The 24878-nt window shown below is 41.7% G+C and overlaps 2 protein-coding genes across 26 annotated transcripts in view; both read left to right on the forward strand.

Annotated features, from left to right (window-relative positions):
* LOC110499073 (rab11 family-interacting protein 3) overlaps positions 1–5214 on the forward strand; it is a 117626-nt gene extending 112412 nt beyond the window's left edge. For both annotated transcript variants that reach the window (XM_021575951.3, XM_021575952.3), the window contains one exon: positions 1–5214. This exon is cut by the window's left edge and continues 3494 nt beyond it. The gene's annotated coding sequence lies outside the window, so the exon portion shown is untranslated.
* Positions 5215–7752: 2538 nt separating this feature from the next.
* On the forward strand, positions 7753–24532 carry LOC110499074 (TEL2, telomere maintenance 2, homolog (S. cerevisiae)). Of its 24 annotated transcripts, none has more exons than XM_021575956.3 (20): positions 7753–8040; positions 8296–8649; positions 9603–9883; positions 10063–10131; positions 10233–10380; positions 10490–10592; positions 10692–10760; positions 10836–10977; positions 11147–11283; positions 11553–11743; positions 11954–12042; positions 16164–16255; positions 16346–16462; positions 17074–17145; positions 17241–17414; positions 17551–17642; positions 19214–19313; positions 19511–19575; positions 19690–19805; positions 23012–24532. In XM_021575956.3, the coding sequence occupies exons 2-20, from the start codon at positions 8306–8308 to the stop codon at positions 23128–23130; spliced, it is 2520 nt and encodes an 839-aa protein (XP_021431631.1). In that variant the 5' UTR covers positions 7753–8040; positions 8296–8305; the 3' UTR covers positions 23131–24532. The 24 variants fall into 24 exon arrangements, 16 of the variants coding, with proteins under 16 accessions (XP_021431631.1, XP_021431628.1, XP_021431630.1 ...); XM_021575953.3 differs by having other exon boundaries at positions 7754–8040; positions 11147–11319; XM_021575955.3 differs by having other exon boundaries at positions 7754–8040; positions 9606–9883; positions 11147–11319.
* The last annotated feature ends 346 nt before the right edge of the window (positions 24533–24878 follow it).

Raw genomic sequence — 24878 nt, forward strand, 5'->3', positions numbered from 1 at the left:
TGTGCTTGTCTGTTCCCCCTGAATACAGTAGGATTTGGTTATGATGACTTCCCTGAATTTGGGTAGAGGGACCTGAGTTTCCCTTGTGTGTGCGAATGTGTTTTCTATGCGGGAACTCTTTCGAGAGTTGGACTGCATGGAAGAGCTAGTTAACTTGTTGCTGTCCCCTTAAACATATTTTAGACAATTAGATCTTATGAGCCTCAATGCTAACATGATTCTAAAACGTGTCCTTCAACTACATATCAGCCGATACCATCTTTCACCGTGAGATCAGTAAATGAATAAACTCATGGGACGTTTTGTCCCGTTTCTCCTGTATTAGACTGAACCGTGTTTAAACCACATTTAAACAGTATGAAGCACTGGTCAGGAGACGAGGTCAAATTAAGTCGACCCTGGCTGCTCTCTTGAATACAGTCTTGTGGTGCTGCCTACTACATTAACCGTGTTTATCCTGATTTGACTTGGATTTTCTTCTCAGTGTGAGTTAAGGCAACCCAGGTAAGGGAGGCCTTAACTCTGTTTTATAATGAATGAGTCCTAGGGAGTCAGGTGGGCTAAATACTCCAATAAGAGAACACTAACCCATCACATCACTCCCTCTAATGTAACTTTGGGGTAGTTAAAAACGGACAAATACAGTGCCTTGCGAAAGTATTTGGCCCCCTTGAACTTTGCGACCTTTTGCCACATTTCAGGCTTCAAACATAAAGATATAAAACTGTATTTTTTTGTGAAGAATCAACAACAAGTGGGACACAATCATGAAGTGGAACGACATTTATTGGATATTTCAAACTTTTTTAACAAATCAAAAATTATTCAGCCCCCTTAAGTTAATACTTTGTAGCGCCACCTTTTGCTGCGATTACAACTGTAAGTCGCTTGGGGTATGTCTCTATCAGTTTTGCACATCGAGAGACTGACATTTTTTCCCATTCCTCCTTGCAAAACAGCTCGAGCTCAGTGAGGTTGGATGGAGAGCATTTGTGAACAGCAGTTTTCAGTTCTTTCCACAGATTCTCGATTGGATTCAGGTCTGGACTTTGACTTGGCCATTCTAACACCTGGATATGTTTATTTTTGAACCATTCCATTGTAGATTTTGCTTTATGTTTTGGATCATTGTCTTGTTGGAAGACAAATCTCCATCCCAGTCTCAGGTCTTTTGCAGACTCCATCAGGTTTTCTTCCAGAATGGTCCTGTATTTGGCTCCATCCATCTTCCCATCAATTTTAACCATCTTCCCTGTCCCTGCTGAAGAAAAGCAGGCCCAAACCATGATGCTGCCACCACCATGTTTGACAGTGGGGATGGTGTGTTCAGCTGTGTTGCTTTTACGCCAAACATAACGTTTTGCATTGTTGCCAAAAAGTTCAATTTTGGTTTCATCTGATCAGAGCACCTTCTTCCACATGTTTGGTGTGTCTCCCAGGTGGCTTGTGGCAAACTTTAAACGACACTTTTTATGGATATCTTTAAGAAATGGCTTTCTTCTTGCCACTCTTCCATAAAGGCCAGATTTGTGCAATATACGACTGATTGTTGTCCTATGGACAGAGTCTCCCACCTCAGCTGTAGATCTCTGCAGTTCATCCAGAGTGATCATGGGCCTCTTGGCTGCATCTCTGATCAGTCTTCTCCTTGTATGAGCTGAAAGTTTAGAGGGACGGCCAGGTCTTGGTAGATTTGCAGTGGTCTGATACTCCTTCCATTTCAATATTATCGCTTGCACAGTGCTCCTTGGGATGTTTAAAGCTTGGGAAATCTTTTGTATCCAAATCCGGCTTTAAACTTCTTCACAACAGTATCTCGGACCTGCCTGGTGTGTTCCTTGTTCTTCATGATGCTCTCTGCGCTTTTAACAGACCTCTGAGACTATCACAGTGCAGGTGCATTTATACGGAGACTTGATTACACACAGGTGGATTGTATTTATCATCATTAGTCATTTAGGTCAACATTGGATCATTCAGAGATCCTCACTGAACTTCTGGAGAGAGTTTGCTGCACTGAAAGTAAAGGGGCTGAATAATTTTGCAGGCCCAATTTTTCAGTTTGAAATATCCAATAAATGTCGTTCCACTTCATGATTGTGTCCCACTTGTTGTTGATTCTTCACAAAAAAATGCTGTTTTATATCTTTATGTTTGAAGCCTGAAATGTGGCAAAAGGTCGCAAAGTTCAAGGGGGCCGAATACTTTCGCAAGGCACTGTATATAGATACTGTACTAAATTATGCTCGTACTGACATGAAATAATTGGATGGTGTAACTTGGACACTAAATCAAATTGAGAGAAAATGTTGCTCTGACTAGTTTGTATTTTTGTATTTGAGCTGAGTGCACTGGGAAGTGTAGTTCTTTGGCGTGTGACTGACCCAACTGATCCTTAGTGGACTCAAGCTGAGTGAAATCAAAAAGGGAGCCATCTTATCAATTGGGAAGTACATGTCTGGTCTCCTTGTTACCTATAACTTACTTTCCATGAAATGTTGATAAAAAAGCTGAATATATTTGACATGTTGATAAAAAAGCTGAATATATTTGTAATGTTTTATTGAAGGAATGGAATCGGTTGTACCTAAGACAAAGTATTGTTTGTAAAAATAAAAAAAAATGTAAAAAGTTTATTGTTAAGGAATGTAATCGGAATTTGAAGATATCTTTTGCTTTAAGATAACATGAATTACTTAAGAATGCTAAAATTATTTGAAAACGGACTTGTTGCTTGTGGCTACCGGAGAGTTTCAGAAGTTAGATCTTGTAACTCTCCCACAGCTTTTTGATTTAAAGGAGCAGAAAATGTTTAACACATCGATGAAGCAATAACGTTGTGAAGAACAGTGGGGAGCGATGGACAGACACCACAATCGGACAAAACTCTCTTCTTTACTGTAAGAGCCTCAGTTGACTAAACCCCAATCTGAATCTCGTGAACTTTTAACCACATTTCTGAAAATAAGCAAGAGGAAATGAAAATGGCAGGCTATTGATACACATCATTAGTGCTGCCTATTCACCAATGCACTCTCTGACACGGTTGAGATACTTGACATATTGAAGGATAATATTGTTGCTGTCTCTTAACTGCTCGAACTGCAGACAACCTTGTAGCATTCTGTATCAACCACGCAGCTATACTAAAGACAAATGCAGCCTCCTCCAACTTTCACCTATAAAACTCTTGCTCTGTCACCACGCTCTTCTCCTTCTTTTCAAACGCTCCATGAAAAATGGCCTTTGGATGTAAATAACTTGTACATGTAAAGTTTTTTTCTAACCTTGTAGATTCTAAGTATTTTTATAGCTGAGGGGAAAAAAATGTTTGTTTTTTTTGGTCTTCTGCTAAGAAATAATATGATCCTCCCCCATGGGTATGTATTGTGTATGCCACTCCAGCATGTAGCATGTACACAATTTTCTCCCATCTGTGAATCACATTCATAAATTTTTTCCACATTTCACATTACTTCACACTCTTTTAATGATTATTTTCCGTTGTTTCTCTCTAATACAAGTTGTTTTTTAGGGAAACGTTTGTAAATAGTTTTGGCATTTCTGGATTCACAAGGGATTCTGGTATTTAATGGATTTAATAGTTGAATGCTACTCATGGGGAGAAATTGTTGAATTGAGAAAAATATTTAGATTGAAATTGTTGTCTTGTATTCAAGGTAGCACACAGTACATTTCAAAAGTGTTGTGTTGAGCACCCATTGAATTGGCAACACTGATGTGTTTCATTCATTCTGGTCTGATCAATTCAATGGCTTTTTATATGGTGTGGTCATTCCACTTCAGCCCCACTGAAGTGTGATCCACTGTAATGCTGACGTTGCAGACAGTGACCTCTTAAAGGTCATTGTAGTTAACAGAGTTAGCATGTGTCACTGATATCTCCCCAGCTGAGAACAGGCACTGTACAGAACTACAGATCTCTTCTGTATTTCACTTTCTGAATCTTTTAAACTGATCTTTAGGTTTACCCATCCATATCATATGGAGGTCAGTGGAGTTGCACTATGCCTGTTGCCTGGGGACAGGTAGTGAGGCCTCATAAAGCCAGCCCACAAAGGGCTGAACCACACATTATGTCAATCATAAACCAATGCAACTGTCTAATTGGTTCAAGTCATTCTGCCTTTGAGTATAATTGATGGCTTTCCCCAGCAGTAATGAGGCTCAATGAGGCTTCAGGCAATCATTTACTACTACAGTACCCAGCAGCCAGTGGTGCATTACTAGGAGGAAACCGTAAGACATATCTTCCCACATACTGTACCCTATGTTTCCTGGATACAGCAGCAAGATTACTTCATTTTTTTGGTATTCTTTGTTTCCTTCTTTATTTCAGACTGTCTAGTTCAGACAGCTAGTTGTGACACTTTGCATAATTGCTAGCTGACTGATTAGACGGAGTCCTGTCCAGGCATTCTGTTTTGCGTGGTTAAACTTGATTCAATGGGATTCTCTTATGCACTTTAAACAAGTTCCAAATTCTTTTTAACCCTCGTATTTTCAAACTGACCAAAGAATTAGGTTTTACTTCTGACCATTTTAACTATCAGCTCACACACTCCTTCGCTGTAATTTGAAAACATAATCAAAAAAGTTATTCATTGTCATTGCTAAACCCAATTGTCATTGCTAAACCCTGAAGATTTGGCCTGATAGTCTTAACACTGTGCCTCTGTCATTCATTCTTTTGCCTCTTACTAACTTGATGATGAGCCCTGGGAAAGCACTGACCATATGTGACTGTCAGTTTGTTATATTATAAAAATAGAATATTGTAGAAACAAAAATTGTACAACTGAAGTATATTCTTACTCTGAAGGATAATGTGTAAATTATGATAACAGTATTGTTTACTGCTATGTATTTTTCATTGAATATCCCTTGAAAGATGCAATCCTTTATCAGGGGCGCAACTTTCACTGTAGGGGGGCCGCCCTGTTTTAAAATTGGAATGTGATACAAAAGGAGACAACAGTGTGCTTTAGGGCCATGATTCGGGTAGTCTGTGTGGAGTGTTTATCTGACTGGATTAAAATATGCATTATATATTATGTCCCCCTCTCTTCTAAAACCAAAGTTGCGCCCCTGCTTATTGATATTGGGGAATTATAATTTCAAGTCATTGTAAAAAGGTCAAAGAAAACAGTGAAGTAAGAAATTAAAATAATAAAATTATATTTTGTTTGATGATCTTGATATTTTGTATAATATTGCTCATCACATTTCCATTTACTATAGTCGTGGCCAAAAGTTGAGAATGACACAAATATTAATTTTCACAAAGTCTGCTGCCTCAGTTTGTATAATGGCAATTTGCATATACTCCAGAATGTTATGAAGAGTGATCAGATGAATTGCAATTAATTGCATAGTCCCTCTTTGCCATGCAAATTAACTGAATCCCCAAAAATAATTTCCAGTACATTTCAGCCCTGCCACAAAAGGACCAGTTGACATCATGTCAGTGATTCTCTCGTTAACACAGGTGTGAGTGTTGACGAGCACAAGGCTGGAGATCACTCTGTCATGCTGATTGAGTTTGAATAACAGACTGGAAGCTTCAAAAGGAGGGAGGTACTTGCAATCATTGTCCTTTCTCTGTCAATCATGGGTACCTGCAAGGAAACACGTGCCGTCATCATTGCTTTGCACTCAGTCACAGTTTTGCCTAAGAACACAGCCATGAATAAAGAATGGTACCAACACATCCTCCGTGAGCAACTTCTCCCAACCATCCAGGAACTGTTTGGTGATGAACAATGCCTTTTCCAGCATGATGGAGCACCTTGCCATAAGGCAAAAGTGATAACTAAGTGGCTCGGGGAACAAAACATCGATATTTTGGGTTCATGGCCAGGAAACTCCCCAGACCTTAATCCCATTGAGAACTTGTGGTCAATCCTCAAGAGGCGGGTGGACAAACAAAAACCCACACATTCTGACAAACTCCAAGCATTGGTTATGCAAGAATGGGCTGCCATCAGTCAGGATGTGGCCCAGAAGTTAATTGACAGCAATGCCAGGGTGGATTGCAGAGGTCTTGAAAAAAAAGGCTTAACAATGCAAATATTGACTCTTTGCATCAACTTCATGTAATTGTCAATAAAAGTCTTTGACACTTATGAAATGCTTGTAATTATACTTCAGTATTCCATAGTAACATCTGACAAAAATATCTAAAGACACTGAAGCAGCAAACTTTGTGGAAATTAATATTTGTGTCATTCTCAAATGACTGTAGATACAGCATATATGAAGGCATACGAGCGCACCTACTGACCAGAGCACCCACTGATGGGATCGGCCATTTGTATTATCTTTGTATTGTTGTTGTTTTAATAAAATTAAAAAATGAAAGCCTACATAATGAAGAAGACACTGGTATCTCGTAACCATGGTAAGGATGTGGTTTCCATGGAGAAAGAATGCAGTATCCTTTGAAGTGTCTTGACCAATAGTTTTTGTGATATAGACCATTATATTTCCAGGATTGCTGCTCATTGGAGGATTGTACCAATAATTTATTTTCTCACATATTTTTGCTGCAAATCCAGTGTTTTACTTTACCAAATTAAAAAAAGAATGTCCCTCTATGTGACAAGGGAGAACTCAAATGGTAAGTTTCTTTGTAAATTGTGCAGGCATTCAAACATGTGTCCAGTATAATCTTCAGGTAATTAATATTATATGTCTATGTTTTGGATGAAAAACAACTGTCTAATACAATAGTGTGACCTAGCTCTCTCTTGTGTCACCCATTCTATGCAGAGGAAGCCTTTCCCCCTCTATCACCAACTCCGCTGTCCCATGGAGACCTTGTCCATCCCCAGAACCTCTCCACTAAGGTCCCTGCCTTTTTCCACTCTCAGCCTTATCAATACTGGAGCACTTCATCTCCAACCCATCATAACCACCTGCTGGCTATGGACATGTACTACCAGAGCCCACAACAAGCCTCTGCCCCCTGGGAACAGCAAACTCCTAGCTATACTGGCTATACACCATCCTCTCATACTGAGCAACAGTATGGAAACTTCTACAATTATCCCCTCTCCCATGGAGATCACTACCATACCATGCAGTATAAGGGGGCTCCATGGTTGCCACCACCGATAAAGGTACCACAAACCCCCACCTATGACAAGCGGGTGTTGGAACAGATAGGGCCTGTGTGTCCTCTGATGGTAGCCATGATGGTGTCAGGTATACCAGTGGTCCCTGTGGTTGGAATAGGCTTGGGCAGTGTGCGGTTAACAGCCCAACGGTTCATGGAAATGAACCCGAGGATGGATGTGCTTTGGAAGGAGGAGATGGAGGATATTCTGGCATCATTCAACAGTTCTGAGGAGGAGAGATACTGGAGTGAAGGATCATTCCTAGCACAGCTGTACAGCAGTCATATTCTTCTTGGCCAGTTTGACCACTTCGTCTGATAGAGCTAGGAGAGGCTTGTACAATAAAACATATTTAGTACAATATTGAGTTTTATATGACCAGTACAATGTTATCATTTAATTTTTATATTGTGGAAAGTAGCCGCCTACCTCTGGATGTTGAATATTGATTTTACTTACACTGGTATGTTTTTGCAATGTTTTCAATTCAGGTTCACTCAGAATAAAAGAAAAGTCTCATTAAAAAGTCTGACTTGTTACAAACATGTTGGCCTGTTGAATGTAACTCAAAAGTCCTCACACGGAACTTTTCTTGATACATATTGCGTACTTTTATTCAGTACGGACATTTTTTGTTAGCGCACTCACTTTGCGCAGCAGGCGTTTTTTATTTGGTATGGTGAAAAAGTAGCTAAGACTAGCTAGAAGAATATAGGTTGTTTTTAAAGCAGTTTGAACCTTAGTTTGTTTTGGGCTGCAGTATTTGTCCAATTAATTTAATTCACAGCGTGAAACCGTTTCAAATGTGTCGTTTATCATCCGGTGAGTAGACCAGAGATGTGGGAATACAACCTTTTATTCTGGCTAATGGTGGCTACTGGCTAGTTAGCTAAACATTCAGGTGAGTGCCTAATAGTCTTTAATAATCAGTATCCCAACATAGGACCTCTTCTATTGACGTCTGTTGTTAATTGGTCCAATAATAGCAATTAAGGGATCAGGCTGTCAGTAGTTAGCCAGCTAAATAAAATCTCACGATGCTGTTAACAGATTTATGCATTTCTTATGTAACGTTACCTAGGTAGGAAGCTAGCTAGCAGTGATTTGAAAGTATTGGTAGAACACGAACTATATAAACGAATCTTGTCTCCAACAGGTGCTGGAGAATGATGCCGTCCCTAACCCCAGATGTTGAAGTTCGACTCTCAGTGGGCCAATGCGTCCGAACTCTCACTACATCCAAAGAGAAGGAAGAGGTGACCAAAACTCTACACACACTAACCAGTTACCTGGACGATGGGCCTCAGAGTACAATTACATCAGCTCAGCGAGCAGAGTTCAGTCGAGCCCACTACACCCGTACCCTACAGTTTCTCATCAGTAACATCAATGCTGATTGGCTCCAGCTTCTTACCGTTCCCCAGTGCACAGAATTGTGGGATGGTTTGTTCCTCCGAGGTCCTCCAGACCAGACTCTGTTAGTGCTGATGGATGGTATCAGCTCAATGAGGTGAGAGAAATGTTTGAAGATGTTAATAGTGGATACTTAGTCTTCTAGAATCCAAAGGGCCATACTCATTTGAACCATGGACCACAGCGCGGCCAATGTATACAACAATCCCAACACTATATGTCTAAACGTTTAATAGTGCAAGTCGGTTTTGGAATCCTTTGGAAGTTAACTTTAATATCATCGAGAAATAATTTTACAAATCTAAAATATATACGCACTGTACACCTTCTAAACAGGTTGCAGCTGACAGTATTTTTCAGTTACCCTTTTCTGTCTTCTTCCGTTACACAAAGGCGTTCAGAGATACTGGATAACTAATAAGAACAGGCGGTTGCCTCTGTTCCGTAAACAAGCTGGAAAGTTGCTGTTACATGGAAATATGGCGGTGTGGGATTTGTTAAAACTATGTCCATGATCAACTTGGATTAGCTAACAATGTGCCATTGGAACACAGGTGTGATGGTTGCTGATAATGGGCCTCTGTATGCCTATGTAGATATTCCATAAATAATCAACCGTTTCCAGCTACAACAGTCTTTTACAACATTAACAATGTCTACACTGTATTTCTAATCTATTTTAATGGACAAAAAATGTGATTTTTCTTTCAAAAACAATTCAATTTCTAAGTGACCCCAAACTTTTGAAAGGTTACTCGATGATATTACATTTCCAAAGGTTTCCAAAACCATAAGTGAGGATTGTTAATGTCTAAACAGAGCATCTGGGCTGTTTACACATTCCATGCGACAGTGAGACAGGAAGGGAAATTGACATTGATGCATTACAATGCATTGATAGTCAATATAATGGGCTACTTGATATTGTGAATAACTGTGTCTTTGCTGCCGGTGACCTGTGTGGTAATGATATACTCATCTTGTACATTTCTCTGACTGATTCTCCTTGTTTGTGTGTGTGTTTTGGTGTGTATGGTCATCTATCTCCAGCAGCCCCAGTGCAGGTCTGGACCGTTTAGTCAGCATCCTAGAGCGGTTCCTTCAGAGTGGTCGTCTGACAGTCCTACTGTGGACCCGCTGTCAGGGGACGGGTCCCTCCGACTCTCCCCAGCTCAGAGAGACCCTGCTGAGCCGCCTGGTGGCTCTGCCTGACCTAACTGCCAACCAGCTGCACCACCACAACAAGACCCTCTTCCTCCCCCAGCAGTACTACCCCTTATTGGCCAGAGATATGCTCACTGTGCTAGAGAGAACCTGTCAGGCTCTGAGAGGTTTGTGTGCCCATCCATCAGTTTGTCTACTTTATATAATGCAGAAGATAGTACTTTTTTAATATAAGACAGTACTTTCTGATTATGGGCCTATTTATGGCTGTTTTAACTTTAACTGTCTTATTGGAAATGTATTTTATTATGTGTGTAACTCACTGTCAATACACTGTTGTTCCCAGATAGAAAAGACTGCTCTCTGACTTTTGTGGCCCAGGCACTGGGGAAGGCCTGTGTTCAGGGACACAGTGGTAAGCAAGGCTGTGTTCCTCCTGCATTGATGATTGTCAACTGTAACACTTTCCCATTGTATCATCAGAAATGTTACATAATTGTGTGTTTCTCTCTGCAGCGTTAGTATTTGGGGTGCTGGCCCCTCACCTCTCCTCCTGCACGCTTTCAGACATGGTGTGGCAAAGGGTGTGCTGGAAGCTGCTGGAGAATGTCCCAGAGCGCTGGCTGGAGAGCGTGCTCACTGGGATGGTGCAGGCTGTCAACAGGTGAGGGGTGGGAGATAGCTAGAAGTTATCAAAAGGTGTCAAAAACATACTTTTTACTGCACCGCATTTACCCCTTTCTCTCGTAACATAAGTCTTATTTTTCCCCTAGACCTGATGCTCTGTCCAGGATAATGGGGAACCTGGTGTTGAAGAACAAAAAGGCCCAGTTTGTCATCACCCATAAACTGCTGCTGCTCCAATACAAATATGAGGTGAGACGGTGAACTCATGGTGAGTCTAGTCAATCTATAATTTTTGGAAATTGAAAAAGCTTCTGTTATAGCTGAAGTGTTTAACTTACTTTCTCCCAGACTCGTGTGTTGAGCATTCTTCTAGGCTACCTGGCTCAGGACAGGGAGAGAAGGCCACTACTTATACAGGTGAGTGTACAACGTATAAGACATGTGTTGTGATGATATATGGGTATTTATGATCATGTTATTGACTGTGTCCAGGTGCTGCGGTCGCTGTGCCAGGCCTGGGCTAACCCCAGTGCAGTCAGACACACCCCTCTGGAGCAGCAGCTCTATGTGAGCCGGGCTCTGCTGCTGTGTGTGGGACTACTGAGTGATGCAGAGCTACAGGAGCTACGCTCCGGTAACTCTCCGAACACTACGCCACAGTATTATGTAACACGGTCAGAGGTGTTCACACTACTTTCTGTCCTGTCTGTCTCTGGGTTATGTTCATTTGGGCATTTAATAGAAAACATTTTCCTGCCCAATCAAACACGACCCTGTTGTCCTTTCTCCTTCCTCCCTGTCAGAGCTGCTGCAGTGCATGTTGGGAGGGATGCAGAGCCACCTGGACAGCAGTGTAGTCCGTGTGAGGCGCATGGGCATGGTGGTGGGGGAGTGTCTCAGCTCCCGCATGGATGTCAATGGAGCCAAACTCAAATTCGAAGTACAGTATTGTATGGCACCTTTCCCAAGGCTTTGGGTGCGTCTCTATAGTCTGAAGTGGCTCACTGTCCCTATTTTTCTTTTCTCTGCTCATACTGATCTGAACAGTAAATAGGAGAAAGCATTATGGTATTTGTTTTCACCCGTTCAGTTCTTTCAGATCATTGCACTTTAAAGAAAGGAGATGTCAGGCAATGTCTGTCTTGTTATGAGTCCTGTGTAGGACTCCGGAAAGGGTGTGTGTTCATTTGTTGTGTTTCTCCCGCTCAGTATGAGCATGATGAGGAGACCGAGGAGCTGCTCTCACTGATGACTCCACTGTCTGAGGAAGAAACAGAGCCGCTTGATGACAGATTGGATCTTCCTCAAGACATCAAAGGGAAGACTGTACCCTCTCAGGCAGTACCATCCCAGGCTGCTTCCGTGGCTCAGAAATCAGGAGCTGACTCCGAGCTGGATAGGTAAGAGATAGTATTATCATAATCAAACCCATAACACTCTGTAATACCACTTGTTATACACTACATGTATTAACATAATTCTGTATGAGACTGAAGTTTTATATTTAATTAAAATCACTACAATCTTCCCATGGACAGTTAAGAAGGCATGGTTTTGTAGTGTTGTATCGATTAGGCTCTATGACCCTGTCCTGTGTGTGTTTGAACCAGTGATGATGAGCTCACCCCCTATGACATGTCAGCTGACCAGGAGATGAGCCAAGCTGCCCCACCTCGCTACCTCCGAGACTGTCTGGAGGGTAAGATACAGTATATAGGTCTCTCCATGGGTGGGAGATGGATGAAGCAACGTGTTGCATTTTACAGCAAAAGCTGCAGCAGAAGCAAACTCCTTTGTCTTTCGTCCTCGCCCACGTGTGCGCAACTGGCTGGGATCGCATTGCGTTGAGGGCTCCGTGGAGAAACTTGTGAAGGCTTTCATATGTCTTCCGTGGGTTAACTCATTTAAACCTATCATATATATGTATGTAGGTATGTAGGTAGGTAGGTAGGTAGGTAGGTTAATTTATGCTCTAAAATTATCTTTGTTTATATGGGCAGAATATAATATAAGATTAAGAAAAATGCCCTGCATTCGTTGCCTTCATTTTAGACTAAATAAATAAAACAAGTTTGGGGGAATAACTTGAAAAATGTAATCAATAAGCCTACTAATGCATTAATAAATTAATAAAAATGTGCACATATAAATACATTTTATTTCAACCTTGTAATAAGTATTAGGCTATAGTGATCGGTACCAGTAGCCTGTGTAAAGTCTACGAGTTGCATTTTTTAGATATGAAAAAGAGGGAAATATTACTCTACTGCACGTCGGAGAGTGTCCAGATGACTGTGAGCTGATTAACCAGTAGGCTAGGGGTGAATGTTATCATCTGAATAGGAGACCCATTATAGGCCATCGCCTAACTTGCGCGATTCTTCAATAGGCTATGCGTAGGCTAATAGACCTACTTGTTGGGTGCACATTTGGTATCCAATTGTTTAGTTAGGCCTAGTGATATTGTTGACCATCATCAGCTGATCCAGGAAATGTTTTTCTGAATGACAGTCAAGTGACAAACAGCCTATATAGCATGCCATGAAAAAACAGCCTGTGCGGAAAAACAGTGTTTGTTAGAATATTTTGATATCTTCTTCATTGCGCCAGTGAAGTCAGTTGGATCCAATCCAATACCCCTTCATTTATGTTGATTGTCTGCTATTTTCTGCTGGATTTACAGCCGTGTCTACAAGATTTAACAGAGAAAGCATTAATGTAACGTGTTAATGTTTTCATGTTTCTGTGTGTCGAATTGGACACAGAGTCTAGGCTGCTGTGCGCAATTGTGTAGGATAGCCTAGGCCAGTGGTTCCCAAACTTTTTTTTTTTTATAGTCCTATACCCTTCTAGCACCAGCTGCGTACCCCCTCTAGCACCATGGTCAGCGCACTCTGAAATGTTGTTTTTTGCCATCATTGTAAGCCTGCCACACACACTATTCAATACATTTATTAAACATAAGAATGAGTGAGTTTTTGTCACAACCTGGCTCGTGGGAAGTGACAAATAGCTCTTATATGACCAGGGCACAAATAATAATATAATAATCAATAATTTTGCTCTTTTATTTAGCCATCTTACATATAAAACTTTATTTGTTAATCGAAAATTCACCACAGGTTAATGGTGTGCTTGAAAGGATGCACATAACTCTGCAATGTTGGGTTGTTTTGGAGAGTCTGTCCCTTTATTTAGTTTTCATGCTAGTGAGGGCTGAAAATCCACTCTCACATAGGTACGTGGTTGCAAAGGGTATCTATGTCTTAACAGTGCGATTTGCCAAGGCAGGATACTCGTGAGCACAGCCCAATCCAGAGATCTGGCAGGCTTCTGATTAAATTACATTTTCACAGAACTGCTTGTTGCAATTTCGATGAGGCTCTCTTGTTCAGATATCGGTAAGTGGACTGGAGGCAGGGAATGAAAAAGAGAACGAATCCAGTTGTTTGTGTCGTCCGTTTCGGGAAAGTACTTGCATAATTGTGCACCCAGCTCACTCAGGTGCTTCGCTATATCACATTTGACATTGTCTGAAAGCTTGAGTTCATTTGCACACAAAAAATAATACAATGATGTAAAGACCTGTGTGTTGTCCTTGTAAATGCAGACAGAGAAGAGCTCCAACTTCTTAATCATAGCCTCAATTTTGTCCCGCACATTATAGTTGTGTAGAGTCCCTGTAATCCTAGATTCAGATCATTCAGGCGAGAAAAAACATCACCCAGATAGGCCAGTCGTGTGAAAATGATGGTCAGTAAAGAACTTTAAGCTAGTCTCTCAATTAAAAAAAAAAACTTTGCCCCTTGATAACCAGTGCACTTCTGTATGTTGTAAAAGTGTTACATGGTCGCTTCCCATATCATTGTATAGTGCATAAAATACACGAGAGTTCATTACCACTCCACTATGTCTCCCTGTCATGGCTTTTGCGCCATCAGTACAGATACCAACACATGTTGACCACCAAAGTCTATTTGATGTCACAAAGCTGTCCAGTACTTTAAAAATATCCTCTCCTGTTGTCCTAGTTTCCAGAAGAGGATGTCTTCCTAATTGACCTCCCATAAACGTAATGGACATATACCAGGAGCTGTGCCAGGTCCGCCACGTCTGACTCATTCAGCTGTAACTCATAGAATTCACTGGCTTGAATACGAAGCAGTAAATCTTTCAAAACATCTCCTGCCATGTCACTGATGCGTTGTGAAACAGTGTTGTTTGATGAAGTCATTGTCTGTATAGTTTTGTATTTTTTCCCCCAGCATTGTACCAGCCATATCCGTGGCAGCAGGAAGAATTAAGTCTTCCAAAATAGTATGGGGCTTGCCACTCGTTAGCTCAGCATATAAATCTCATCTAGCCCCTTCTTCTTATTAATGGTATCTGTTTCTGTAACCGAGGTTAGGGGATTGAATCCCCAAGCTGAACATTGTAAATACGAATTTGTTCTAAACTGACTCGCCGAGTTAAATAAAAATATATTTGTGCCTCTTCGATGTCTGTTCGGCGCTTTCCCGGGTAAGGGGGTAGTAGCTCTTCGGCTGCATCAGATTCACAGCTGTCAGTGTCCATGTTAGCTGGGCTAACAACATGTAGAATTACTGATGCTAGCATTGGATGTGCTCGTGGAAGCAGAACAACGTGTCGTTGACAGGTGAAGGTGTAGTACTGCTGGTATAGCTGGTATGTGTCTTTGTGGCTACTCGGGCGAGGGGGGAAAAAACTCACCCAAATGTATGAGATTTTTTTTTTATGTGAATCACATTTTTATTTGGCGTACCCTCATCGGCATTGCTACTCCAGTTTGGGAATACCTGGCCTAGGCTATTGCACGGAACACCCAAGGTATTTCCTTTCTGTTATTCAGGACATTTTAATGATAACAAATGAGAAGCCTAGTGGGCTTATAAACAAAGTGATTTGGTGACTTTGATTGCTGTAAATCATGATGATGGTAAGAGCCCCAGTAACTGATTGACTCTGATCCCTTTCATCATAGAGGCTGTTGTTACTTTGTGTCTCTAAAATCACAATGTTTCTTTTTTTTTTGTCATGTGACAAATAGTATTTTCTTATTTGAAACCATCAAATGTCGGCCTTTTACTAGATCCGAATAGACACAGTTTCAAATTTTTTTGACAGACTCAAATAGAAACAGGCAATGGGCTACAGCTTGCTTCAGTTTCCCCGCCAAATAGGCCTACAAGGAAACTCGATATACTGTACGACGACGGTGACTATGCAGGGGGGTTTGCACGCAGTGTCGTATATGCCACTGCACAGAGGACTATCTAGAAAAAGCAGCGGAGATGCGCAATATGTTTCTAAGAAGAGGCTACACACTGTGTGAAAACACGAGATGAACTGCTACAAAAATACCCACTAGAGCTAAAGAACAGTCGTGTTCACCACCACATATACTTTGCACTTGCGAAAAGTGGGAGATGCTGTCGAGAAACTCTGGCATGTTTTATCATCGGACGTAGCTTTGCCAGCGAAATTTAAGAATCCACCACTTATTGTATATAGGAGAGGTTGCAATTTACGCGATACATTGGTCTTGACCTCCCCATAAATGTAACGGACATATACCAGGAGCTGTGCCAGGTCCGCCACGCCTGTTGACTCATTCAGATGTACGTAACTCATAGAATTCACTGGCTGCCAGCCACAAAAGAAAATCAGCCAGGCTCTTTTTTTCAGTTGTGCAACTGACTAGGTGTCTCCCTTTCCCATTTAAGCTTACCAATGCTCTCTTTATTTTACTAACTTGTTTGTATGATTGGATCGTTCATCCTTCCATCCATCTCTCCCCAGCCTTCCTCTCATCTGAGGACCCAGTGAGGGTGGATCTCAGTCTGAGAGCCATTGAGGGCTTGGTGAGGAAGAACACTTCTACAGCTCGAGAGGTGAGAGGTCACACACTGTTTACTACATTAAAATGATAAGCATATAGTTCCCTTGTTATAGTCGATCCCTTAATGTTTGTCGCTCCTCAGGTCAGTGTTGAACTGAGCAAGGTGCTGCTGCACATGGAGGACAGGTACAACACTGTGGGTTTCCTGAGTCTCAGGCAGGCTGCTATGGTGGCCCTCACTGTCACCGACTCTGTCCCCGTAAGATATTTCACCTTAATCTTAACCATCTACCTTTTTATATTATGGTTTAGTTTCATACACTGAGTGTACAAAACATTAGGAACACCTGCTATTTCAATGACATAGACTGACCAGATTAATCCAGGCAAAGCTATAATCCCTTATTGATGTCACTTGTTAAATCCACTTCAATCAGTGTAGATGAAGGGGAGGAGACAGGTTAAAGAAGGATTTTTGAAACAATTGAGACATGGATTGTGTGTGTGCCATTCCGAGGGTGAATGGGTAAGACAAACTATTTATGTGGCTTTGAATGGGGTATGGTAGTAGGTGCCAGGCGTGTGTCAAGAACTGCAACGCTGCAGGGTTTTTCACACTCAACAGTTTCCCGTTTGTATCAAGAATGGTCCACCACCCAAATGACATCCAGCCATCTGGACAGCCAACTGTGGGAAGCAATGGAGTCCAGCATCCCTGTGGAATGTTTTCGACACCTTTGAGTTGAGGCTGTTCTGAGGCAAAAGGGGGTGCAGCTCAATATCAGGAACGTGTTCCTAATGTTTTGTATGATCAATATTCACTGCTAAATAGACCATGTCCTTTTTAATTCTCATCTGTTTCATTCACAGGTGACTGAGTATCTGACCACAGAGTTCTACTCCATGAATTACAGTATACGACAACGGCTGGATATTTTAGAGGTGAAGAGAACACTGTTCCTCCCTAGTATCTTCTGTGAATGTAGAATGGCTTTTACAAAGGCTTCATAACCATTTACTTATCTCCCCTGTGTCAGGTCCTCATTTTGTCTGCGCAGGAGCTCTCTCAACCAATCACTGACAAAGGAGGTCCATCCAAGGCCATTCAGCGGGTTACCATGAATACACCCCTTTACCCCGGCGATGACCCCATACACTGGCGACAAGTGGTGGAGAGGCGGATTCAGAGTAAGACCAAGCGGCTCAGTAAGGTAGGCTGCACAACAGTTTCAATAAAGTTATTTCTTTGCCTTTTAAATAATACTGGAATTAAGACTCTAACCATACAGTAGCTAAATCTGATTCCTGATCAATGTTAAGATGGGTTTTGTTCTGCCCTCATTTCAGGGCGTCACTCACCCCCCAGCCAAGCCCACCCCAAACCGTTATGCCCCTGTTGCTGGCCACTTCTTCTTCCCTCTGCTCAGAAACTATGACAGGTAATGTGTTGGAATGTACAGTGGGGCAAAAAAGTATTTAGTCAGCCACCAATTGTGCAAGTTCTCCCACTTAAACAGATGAGAGGCCTGTAATTTTCATCATAGGTACACTTCAACTATGACAGAAAAAATGAGAAGAAAAAATCCAGAAAATCACATTGTAGGATTTTTTTATTAATTTATTTGCAAATTATGGTGGAAAATAAGTATTTGGTCAATAACAAAAGTTTATCTCAATACTTTGTTATATACCCTTTGTTGGCAATGACATAGGTCAAATGTTTTCTGTAAGTCTTCACAAGGTTTTCACACACTGTTGCTGGTATTTTGGCCCATTCCTCCATGCAGATCTCCTCTAGAGCAGTGATGTTTTGGGGCTGTTGCTGGGCAACACGGACTTTCAACTCCCTCCAAAGATTTTCTATGGGGTTGAGATCTGGAGACTGGCTAGGCCACTCCAGGACCTTGAAATGCTTTTTATGAAGCCACTCCTTCGTTGCCCGGGCGGTGTGTTTGGGATCATTGTCATGCTGAAAGACCCAGCCACGGTGTCCGTCAAATACGACGAGTTGAGTTTTTACCAAAAAGTTATATTTTGGTTTCATCTGACCATATGACATTCTCCCAATCTTCTTCTGGATCATCCAAATGCTCTCTAGCAAACTTCAGACGGGCCTGGACATGTACTGGCTTAAGCAGGGGGACACGTCTGGCACTGCAGGATTTGAGTCCCTGGCGGTGTAGTGTGTTACTGATGGTAGGCTTTGTTACTTTGGTCCCAGCTCTCTGAAGGTCATTCTGGGATTTTTGCTCACTGTTCTTGTGATCATTTTGACCCCACGGGGTGAGATCTTGCGTGGAGCCCCAGATCGAGGGAGATTATCAGTGGTCTTGTATGTCTTCCATTTCCTAATAATTGCTCCCACAGTTGATTTCTTCAAACCCAGCTGCTTACCTATTGCAGATTCAGTCTTCCCAGCCTGGTGCAGGTCTACAATTTTGTTTCTGGTGTCTTTTGACAGCTCTTTGGTCTTGGCCATAGTGGAGTTTGGAGTGTGACTGTTTGAGGTTGTGGACAGGTGTCTTTTATACTGATAACAAGTTCAAACAGGTGCCATTAATACAGGTAATGAGTGGAGGACAGAGGAGCCTCTTAAAGGTCTGTGAGAGCCAGAAATCTTGCTTGTTTGTAGGTGACCAAATAATTATTTTCCACCATAATTTGCAAATAAATTCATTAAAAATCCTACAATGTGATTTTTCTGGATATTTTTTTCTCATTTTGTCTGTTATAGTTGAAGTGTACCTATGATAAATTACAGGCCTCATCTTTTTAAGTGGGATAACTTTTGGTGGCTGACTAAATACTTTATTGCCCCACTGTATGTGTATGGGTCCCTAGCAAATGAGTGTGAGGCAATGTGAAAGAGTGTGCGTGTGACACAGTATTCTTCATTTGAAGCACAGTTTATTTGTGTCACACCTTTTGTGCTACACAATTGTATTTGAGTTCTTGTATGCAAGTGAACAACATTGTTGTTCCAATACTAACATTTCTCCTTGACTCCTAGGCCTCAGGTGACCTTTGACCTGCTGGGCGGTGACCACCTGGTTCTGGGTAGACTGATCCACACGCTGGGACTCCTCATGCACCTAGCAGTCAATGCTCCGGTAGGCTACAACTTGATTTCTTCTGGTGTCACCTCATAAAATGTCTCCCTTGCTTTGACTAGGCTAGTATTTGACTGAGTTAAGTGTCTAAAACATGTTCATTATTCGCTACTGCATAGCATAATGTCACCTCCAGAAAATATCCCCATTGCTGTGACTTGACTATGTGATTGAATGGGTTGTCTGGTGTTTTGCAGGTGGCCACTCAGATGGGCAGAGCTCTGTTGGATTTTGTCTGGGCCGTACGCTACCACGTTGACCAGTGAGTATATCTATACACGCGTCATAAATAGGAAACTGTTTGAGTGTGGGTAGGAAGGAAGGTCTTTTGTCCAACTGGTCTATGGCTTACCCAACCTCTGTATTTCCAACATAGGATGGTGCGGCGAGGAGTCCTATTTGCTGTCTGCTCCATCTTTCTGAGCATGCCCAGTCAGAGTTTGCTGGTGGAGCTCAGTGATCAGCTGTTTGAGACCAGAGCATGGCTGGCAGGTGAGAATACAGGGCAGAACAATAAAGTATCACTTATGTTACTATATACAAGAGTAGAGACCAGACTACTTTATCTCAACATACTTGACAGAGTTGTCTCACCCAGTGAATTCAGGGAGTAGAGTTTGACATTAGTAGTAGTTTATTATGATTACATGTAGGCTGTACTTGGCAGCTAAAGCTGAATTGCAGTACACAGAACATAAACAACTTTGAAAATTCACTTGGCCGCTGGATAATGGCGCCGAAGGAGATGGCTGCCATTTTGCGGTCTCCTAACCAATTGTTCTATTGTGTTTTTTTGCATTATTTGTAAGTTATTTGGTACATAATGTTACTGCCGTTGTCTCATGACCGAAAAGAGCTTCTAGATATCAGGACATCGATTACTCATCTCGTATTGGAAGATTTTTTCTGTAACGAGTCATACGCGAAGGATTTACTTCAGACACCCGACAAGGCCCAAATCCCGTGATTCGCATGAGAGATGTCGGGTGCCTTTTTAAGGATGAGTGGGTAATCTGCCTCTAACATCAGTACTATTAGTCAACGTACAATCATTGGATAACAAAAAAGACAAACTACGATCACTAATATCCTACCAATGGGACATTAAAAACTCTAATATCTTGTGTTTCACAAAGTTTTGGCCTCTGTGTAATGCTCATTCCTTCGACGGTAAACGCGAATCCGACCATCACCCCTGGTGAGACAACTGCGTCCTGTCTGGTCCTGCGACGGTGGGTTTGTGCTGGTGATGTCTGGTGAGGACCTGCCTTACAACAGGCCTACAAGCCCTCAGTTAAGCCTCTCTCAGCCTACAGTCTGAGCACTGATGGAGGGATTGTGCGTTCCTGGTGTAACTCAGGCAGTTGTTGTTGCCATCCAGTACCTGTCCCGCAAGTGTGACGTTCGGATGTACCAATCCTGTGCAGGTGGTCTGCCACAGCGAGGATGATCAGCTGTCCGTCCTGTCTCCCTGTAGCGCTGTCTTAGGCGTCTCAGTACAGACATCGCAATTTATTGCCCTGGCCACATCTGCAGTCCTCATGCCTCCTTGCAGCATGCCTAAGGCACGTTCACGCAGATGAGCAGGGACCCTGGGCATCTTTCTTTTGGTGTTTTTCAGAGTCAGTGGAAAGGCCTCTTTAGTGTCCTAAATTTTCATAACCGTGACCTAATTGCCCACCGTTTGTAAGCTGTTAGTGTCTTAACGACCGTTCCACAGGTGCATGTTCATTAATTGTTTATGGTTCATTGAACAAGCATGGGAAACTGTTTAACCCCTTTACAATGAAGATCTGTGAAGTTATTTGGATTTTTATAAATTATCTTTGAAAGACAGGGTCCTGAAAAGGGGACTTTTCTTTTTTTGCTGAGTTTACTTGTTCATATTACTTCGACTAACCTGTGCCCTTGCACGTTGCCTCTCTTCCGGTACCCCCTGTATATTGCCTCGCTACTGTTATTTTACTGCTGCTCTTTAATTATGTTATTTTCATTTTTTACTCATCTAGTTTTTACTCCACTTTTTTTTGTAACTGCATTGTTGGTTAATTAACCTCTCTGGGATAGGCAGAGAAAATGCAGAGCGCCAAATTCAAATAAATTACTATAACAATCACACATGCAAGATAGCAAATTAAAGCTACACTTGTTGTGAATCCAGCCAACATGTCAGATTTCAAAAAGGCTTTTCGGCGAAAGCAAACGATGCTATTATCTGAGGATAGCACCTCCGTAAACAAAGAGAGAAACCATATTTCAACCCTGCAGGCGTGACACAAAACGCAGAAATAAAAATATAATTCATGCCTTACAGCTTCTTTTGTTGGCACTCCAATGTCTCATAATCATCACAAATGGTCCTTTTTGTTTGATTAATTCTGTCGATATATATCCAAAATGTCCATTTATTTGGCGCGTTTGATCCAGAAAAACACTGGTTGCTCAACGTGACTACAAAACATCTCAAAAGTTACCTGTAAACTTTGTCAAAACATTTCAAACTACTTTTGTAATACAACTTTAGGTATTTTTTAATGTAAATAATCAATAAAATTGAAGACGGTGTGAACTGTGTTCAATACAGAAGGAAAACAAACTATAGCTACATTTCTGGTCACGCGCCTCTATCTAACAGTACACTTCAAGTGACCCTCGTTCAAGATGGCCGTACATCTTCATTACACAAAGGAATAACCTCAACCAATTTCTAAAGACTGTTGACATCCAGTGGAAGCGATAGGAACTGCAAGAAGGTCCCTTAGAAATCTGGATTCCCAATGAAAACCCATTGAAAAGAGTGACCTAAAAATAAAATCTTTTGAAAAAATGTTGTTTTCTATCCAAGTCTACTAATAATATGCATGTTGTATTCGGCTAATGTGACGAAAACAATTTGGTTTGGTATAATGGTCTGGTTAGCTCGTGTACCAGCCCGAGTCGTGTCAACTTGCTTTCATCCTCAGTCCTCCTCAGCTTCTCTGCATCCACACTGGATTAGGTTTGCGCACTCCTACTAATGGGCAGCACCCACTTGGGTGATGCTTAACCTGCCACTGGCGCTAAAAAGCTCACCGCACATCAGTTCAAAGTAGTACGACTCCTTTGCTGTCGCCACACTGCAGTCCCACTTCTCAAATATAATGATTTTGTTGAAGAACTGAAAATTGCATTGTTTTCAGGGTATTTCTGACCCTAAGCCTACCATTGTCACATTAGCGCTGTAAGTTTTACACGCCTTTGATAACATCATTCAGGGCTGACCTTGGGTTATGTGTATTTAGGGATGACCAGAAGAATGTGGTTAAAAATAGCATAGTCCAGATGTTCATACAGCTGCTCAGTGTGTGTGAATCTGAGAACACACACACACACAGCTGGGGTGAGTATTGCTGGGAAATGGAGGGAATCCAGGATATCCTGTCCTGTGCAGACTGTCTGTGACGCCATTCACTCATCAATGGAAATGTAAATTCTCCCAAGGGCATTACCAATAGTCCAGAAGACACATGAATGTTACAGAATCATGAATGCTTGGGTTTTCAATGTGAATCAACTGTGTTGCATTTTTAAAAAGCCTTGCATTTAAAAAAATACATGCTTGTTTTATTGCCTGAACAGCCTCATTGTTCTTTATGGTTAATTTCTACCTGTTTACCGTAATAATGATACTCATGGTCCACCTGTTGTGCTGTTGACAGACGTAGCTGAAGGGGACCCTGATACAGACTGCAGGAACCTGGCCGTGCAGAGCCTGGTGCTGCTGGAGAAGAGTCTGAAGACTGAAATGAACCCTGCTGCACTGGTCCTGCAGTCATGATCACAACATGATGATACACAGTGGACCTTGAAGTCCTATCCCTCTGATGTACAAAAGGCAACAAACAGCCGGTGTATTGGTAGTGACTGCTTTAGGACACTGATTGTGACATGAGTACAAATTATGCTTGCCAACAGGAACTGGCTGGCAGAAAGCCCGAGGATGTGGCGGATCCTGGACACTGAAGGATGTCCTTTAAGCTAGAGCTACAGGCGCTGCAGCCCCACCATATCCTGAAATGAATAAATGCATGCCAAAGGAAAGAAGTATGTTTATGTGAAGGAGGAGTGTGGAACAGTGCTACACATACACTGCATTGTTTGGGGTTTTAGGCTGTGTTTCTGTGTAGCACTTTGTGACATCGGCTGATGTAAAAAAGGGCTTCATAGATACTGGATGTCAATCACATGTAAGGGACCATAGCTTTCATCTGGATTGAGTAGGTGTTCCTAATGTTTTGTACACTCAGTGTATACTTGCAGACACACACACACACAAATGATTTCATTAAGCAGTTGAAACATACCAAGACTGGAAAGGAGGATGTCATTAGACAAAAATAAATTACATGTATTAAAATGTTTGTGGAGGATGTATTTTTCCTGACCAGGAACATCCCTCTGTACTATAGGTGTTTGCTTACACAGGAAGTCCTGTAAATTATGTTTCCTTACACGTGTACAACATGCATCCAACACGCATGAGGACTTGTATGTACCTCAACAAGTGATTATTTGGGAGATTAATTTCAGCTGCCTGAAACCGCAGAATCCTCCATAATAAAATACAAATATATATATAAAGAGAGAGAAACCAGTAGCCTGGGAGCCACTCTGCTTTTGTTCTCATGTTTGCTGTGACAATGAATGTGTCAAGGAGCTGGGAATGCACACAACGGATCTGAGACCAGGCTATTCAGTAAATTGTTCCTGGCTCCTTTCTGTTTCAGGGCCATGGAGAGATGTCAAACACCTACAAATCCTTGCCCTCTTGATGAGAATGACATTGTGTACCTTTGTCTATCAGAAAAATACAATCAGTAACCGTTCATGTTGCATCTAATGGACGTAATCAAATTAACAGGTTCTGGGAATATGTATTAACTTGAAGTAGAGAGCTATTTCTGTATTCAATGTCGCTTTATTTACGGAGCTGTAAGCGACCCTGTAAAAATGAAAGGTTGTGTTGTGAGCCACATGCCATAACACACCGATTTACAATCGGTAGTTTCCGTAACTCCTCCCACCCTTTCCGACGACGTTGTCGGGGTAACTAGAAGGGACTCTTTTTTCCCCTACAGGGCAGCAGAGCAAAACCACAGTACTTTGCCAATTTGCTATTTATGTTATCACGACTATTTACCAATTTTTGGACGGCACTTATAATAAATATTTTCATGTAACTTCTCTATTCTTTTGAACTCTGACTCCTTCGTAAACTGGAGTATACAGTTTAATGCTAACGTTAGCTAACCATAGCATGCTATTTTTGCAACAGGCCCCAATGGCAATGGATTAAGTTAGCTAGCTAGCTGGCTAACGTTAGCTCGCAGCCAATGCTGATTTAGTTACCATAGCGAAGTTACTTAGCTAGCCTGTCTTTTGCAATTAGTTTTGTCCAGTAATCCACATAACGCTCACAAATAACCATAGGACCATTTTGAACAGCCAGGTCTGTTTGTGTTAGTTAAGTTAACGTCGCTAGCTAGCTACAGTTGTCAGGAACATCATTCCAGCAGTTTCTAGCTA

The sequence above is a fragment of the Oncorhynchus mykiss genome, chromosome 20, assembly GCF_057628025.1.
Source record: "Oncorhynchus mykiss isolate SJ-2025 chromosome 20, ASM5762802v1, whole genome shotgun sequence".
NCBI classification, from domain to species: Eukaryota; Metazoa; Chordata; class Actinopteri; order Salmoniformes; family Salmonidae; genus Oncorhynchus; species Oncorhynchus mykiss.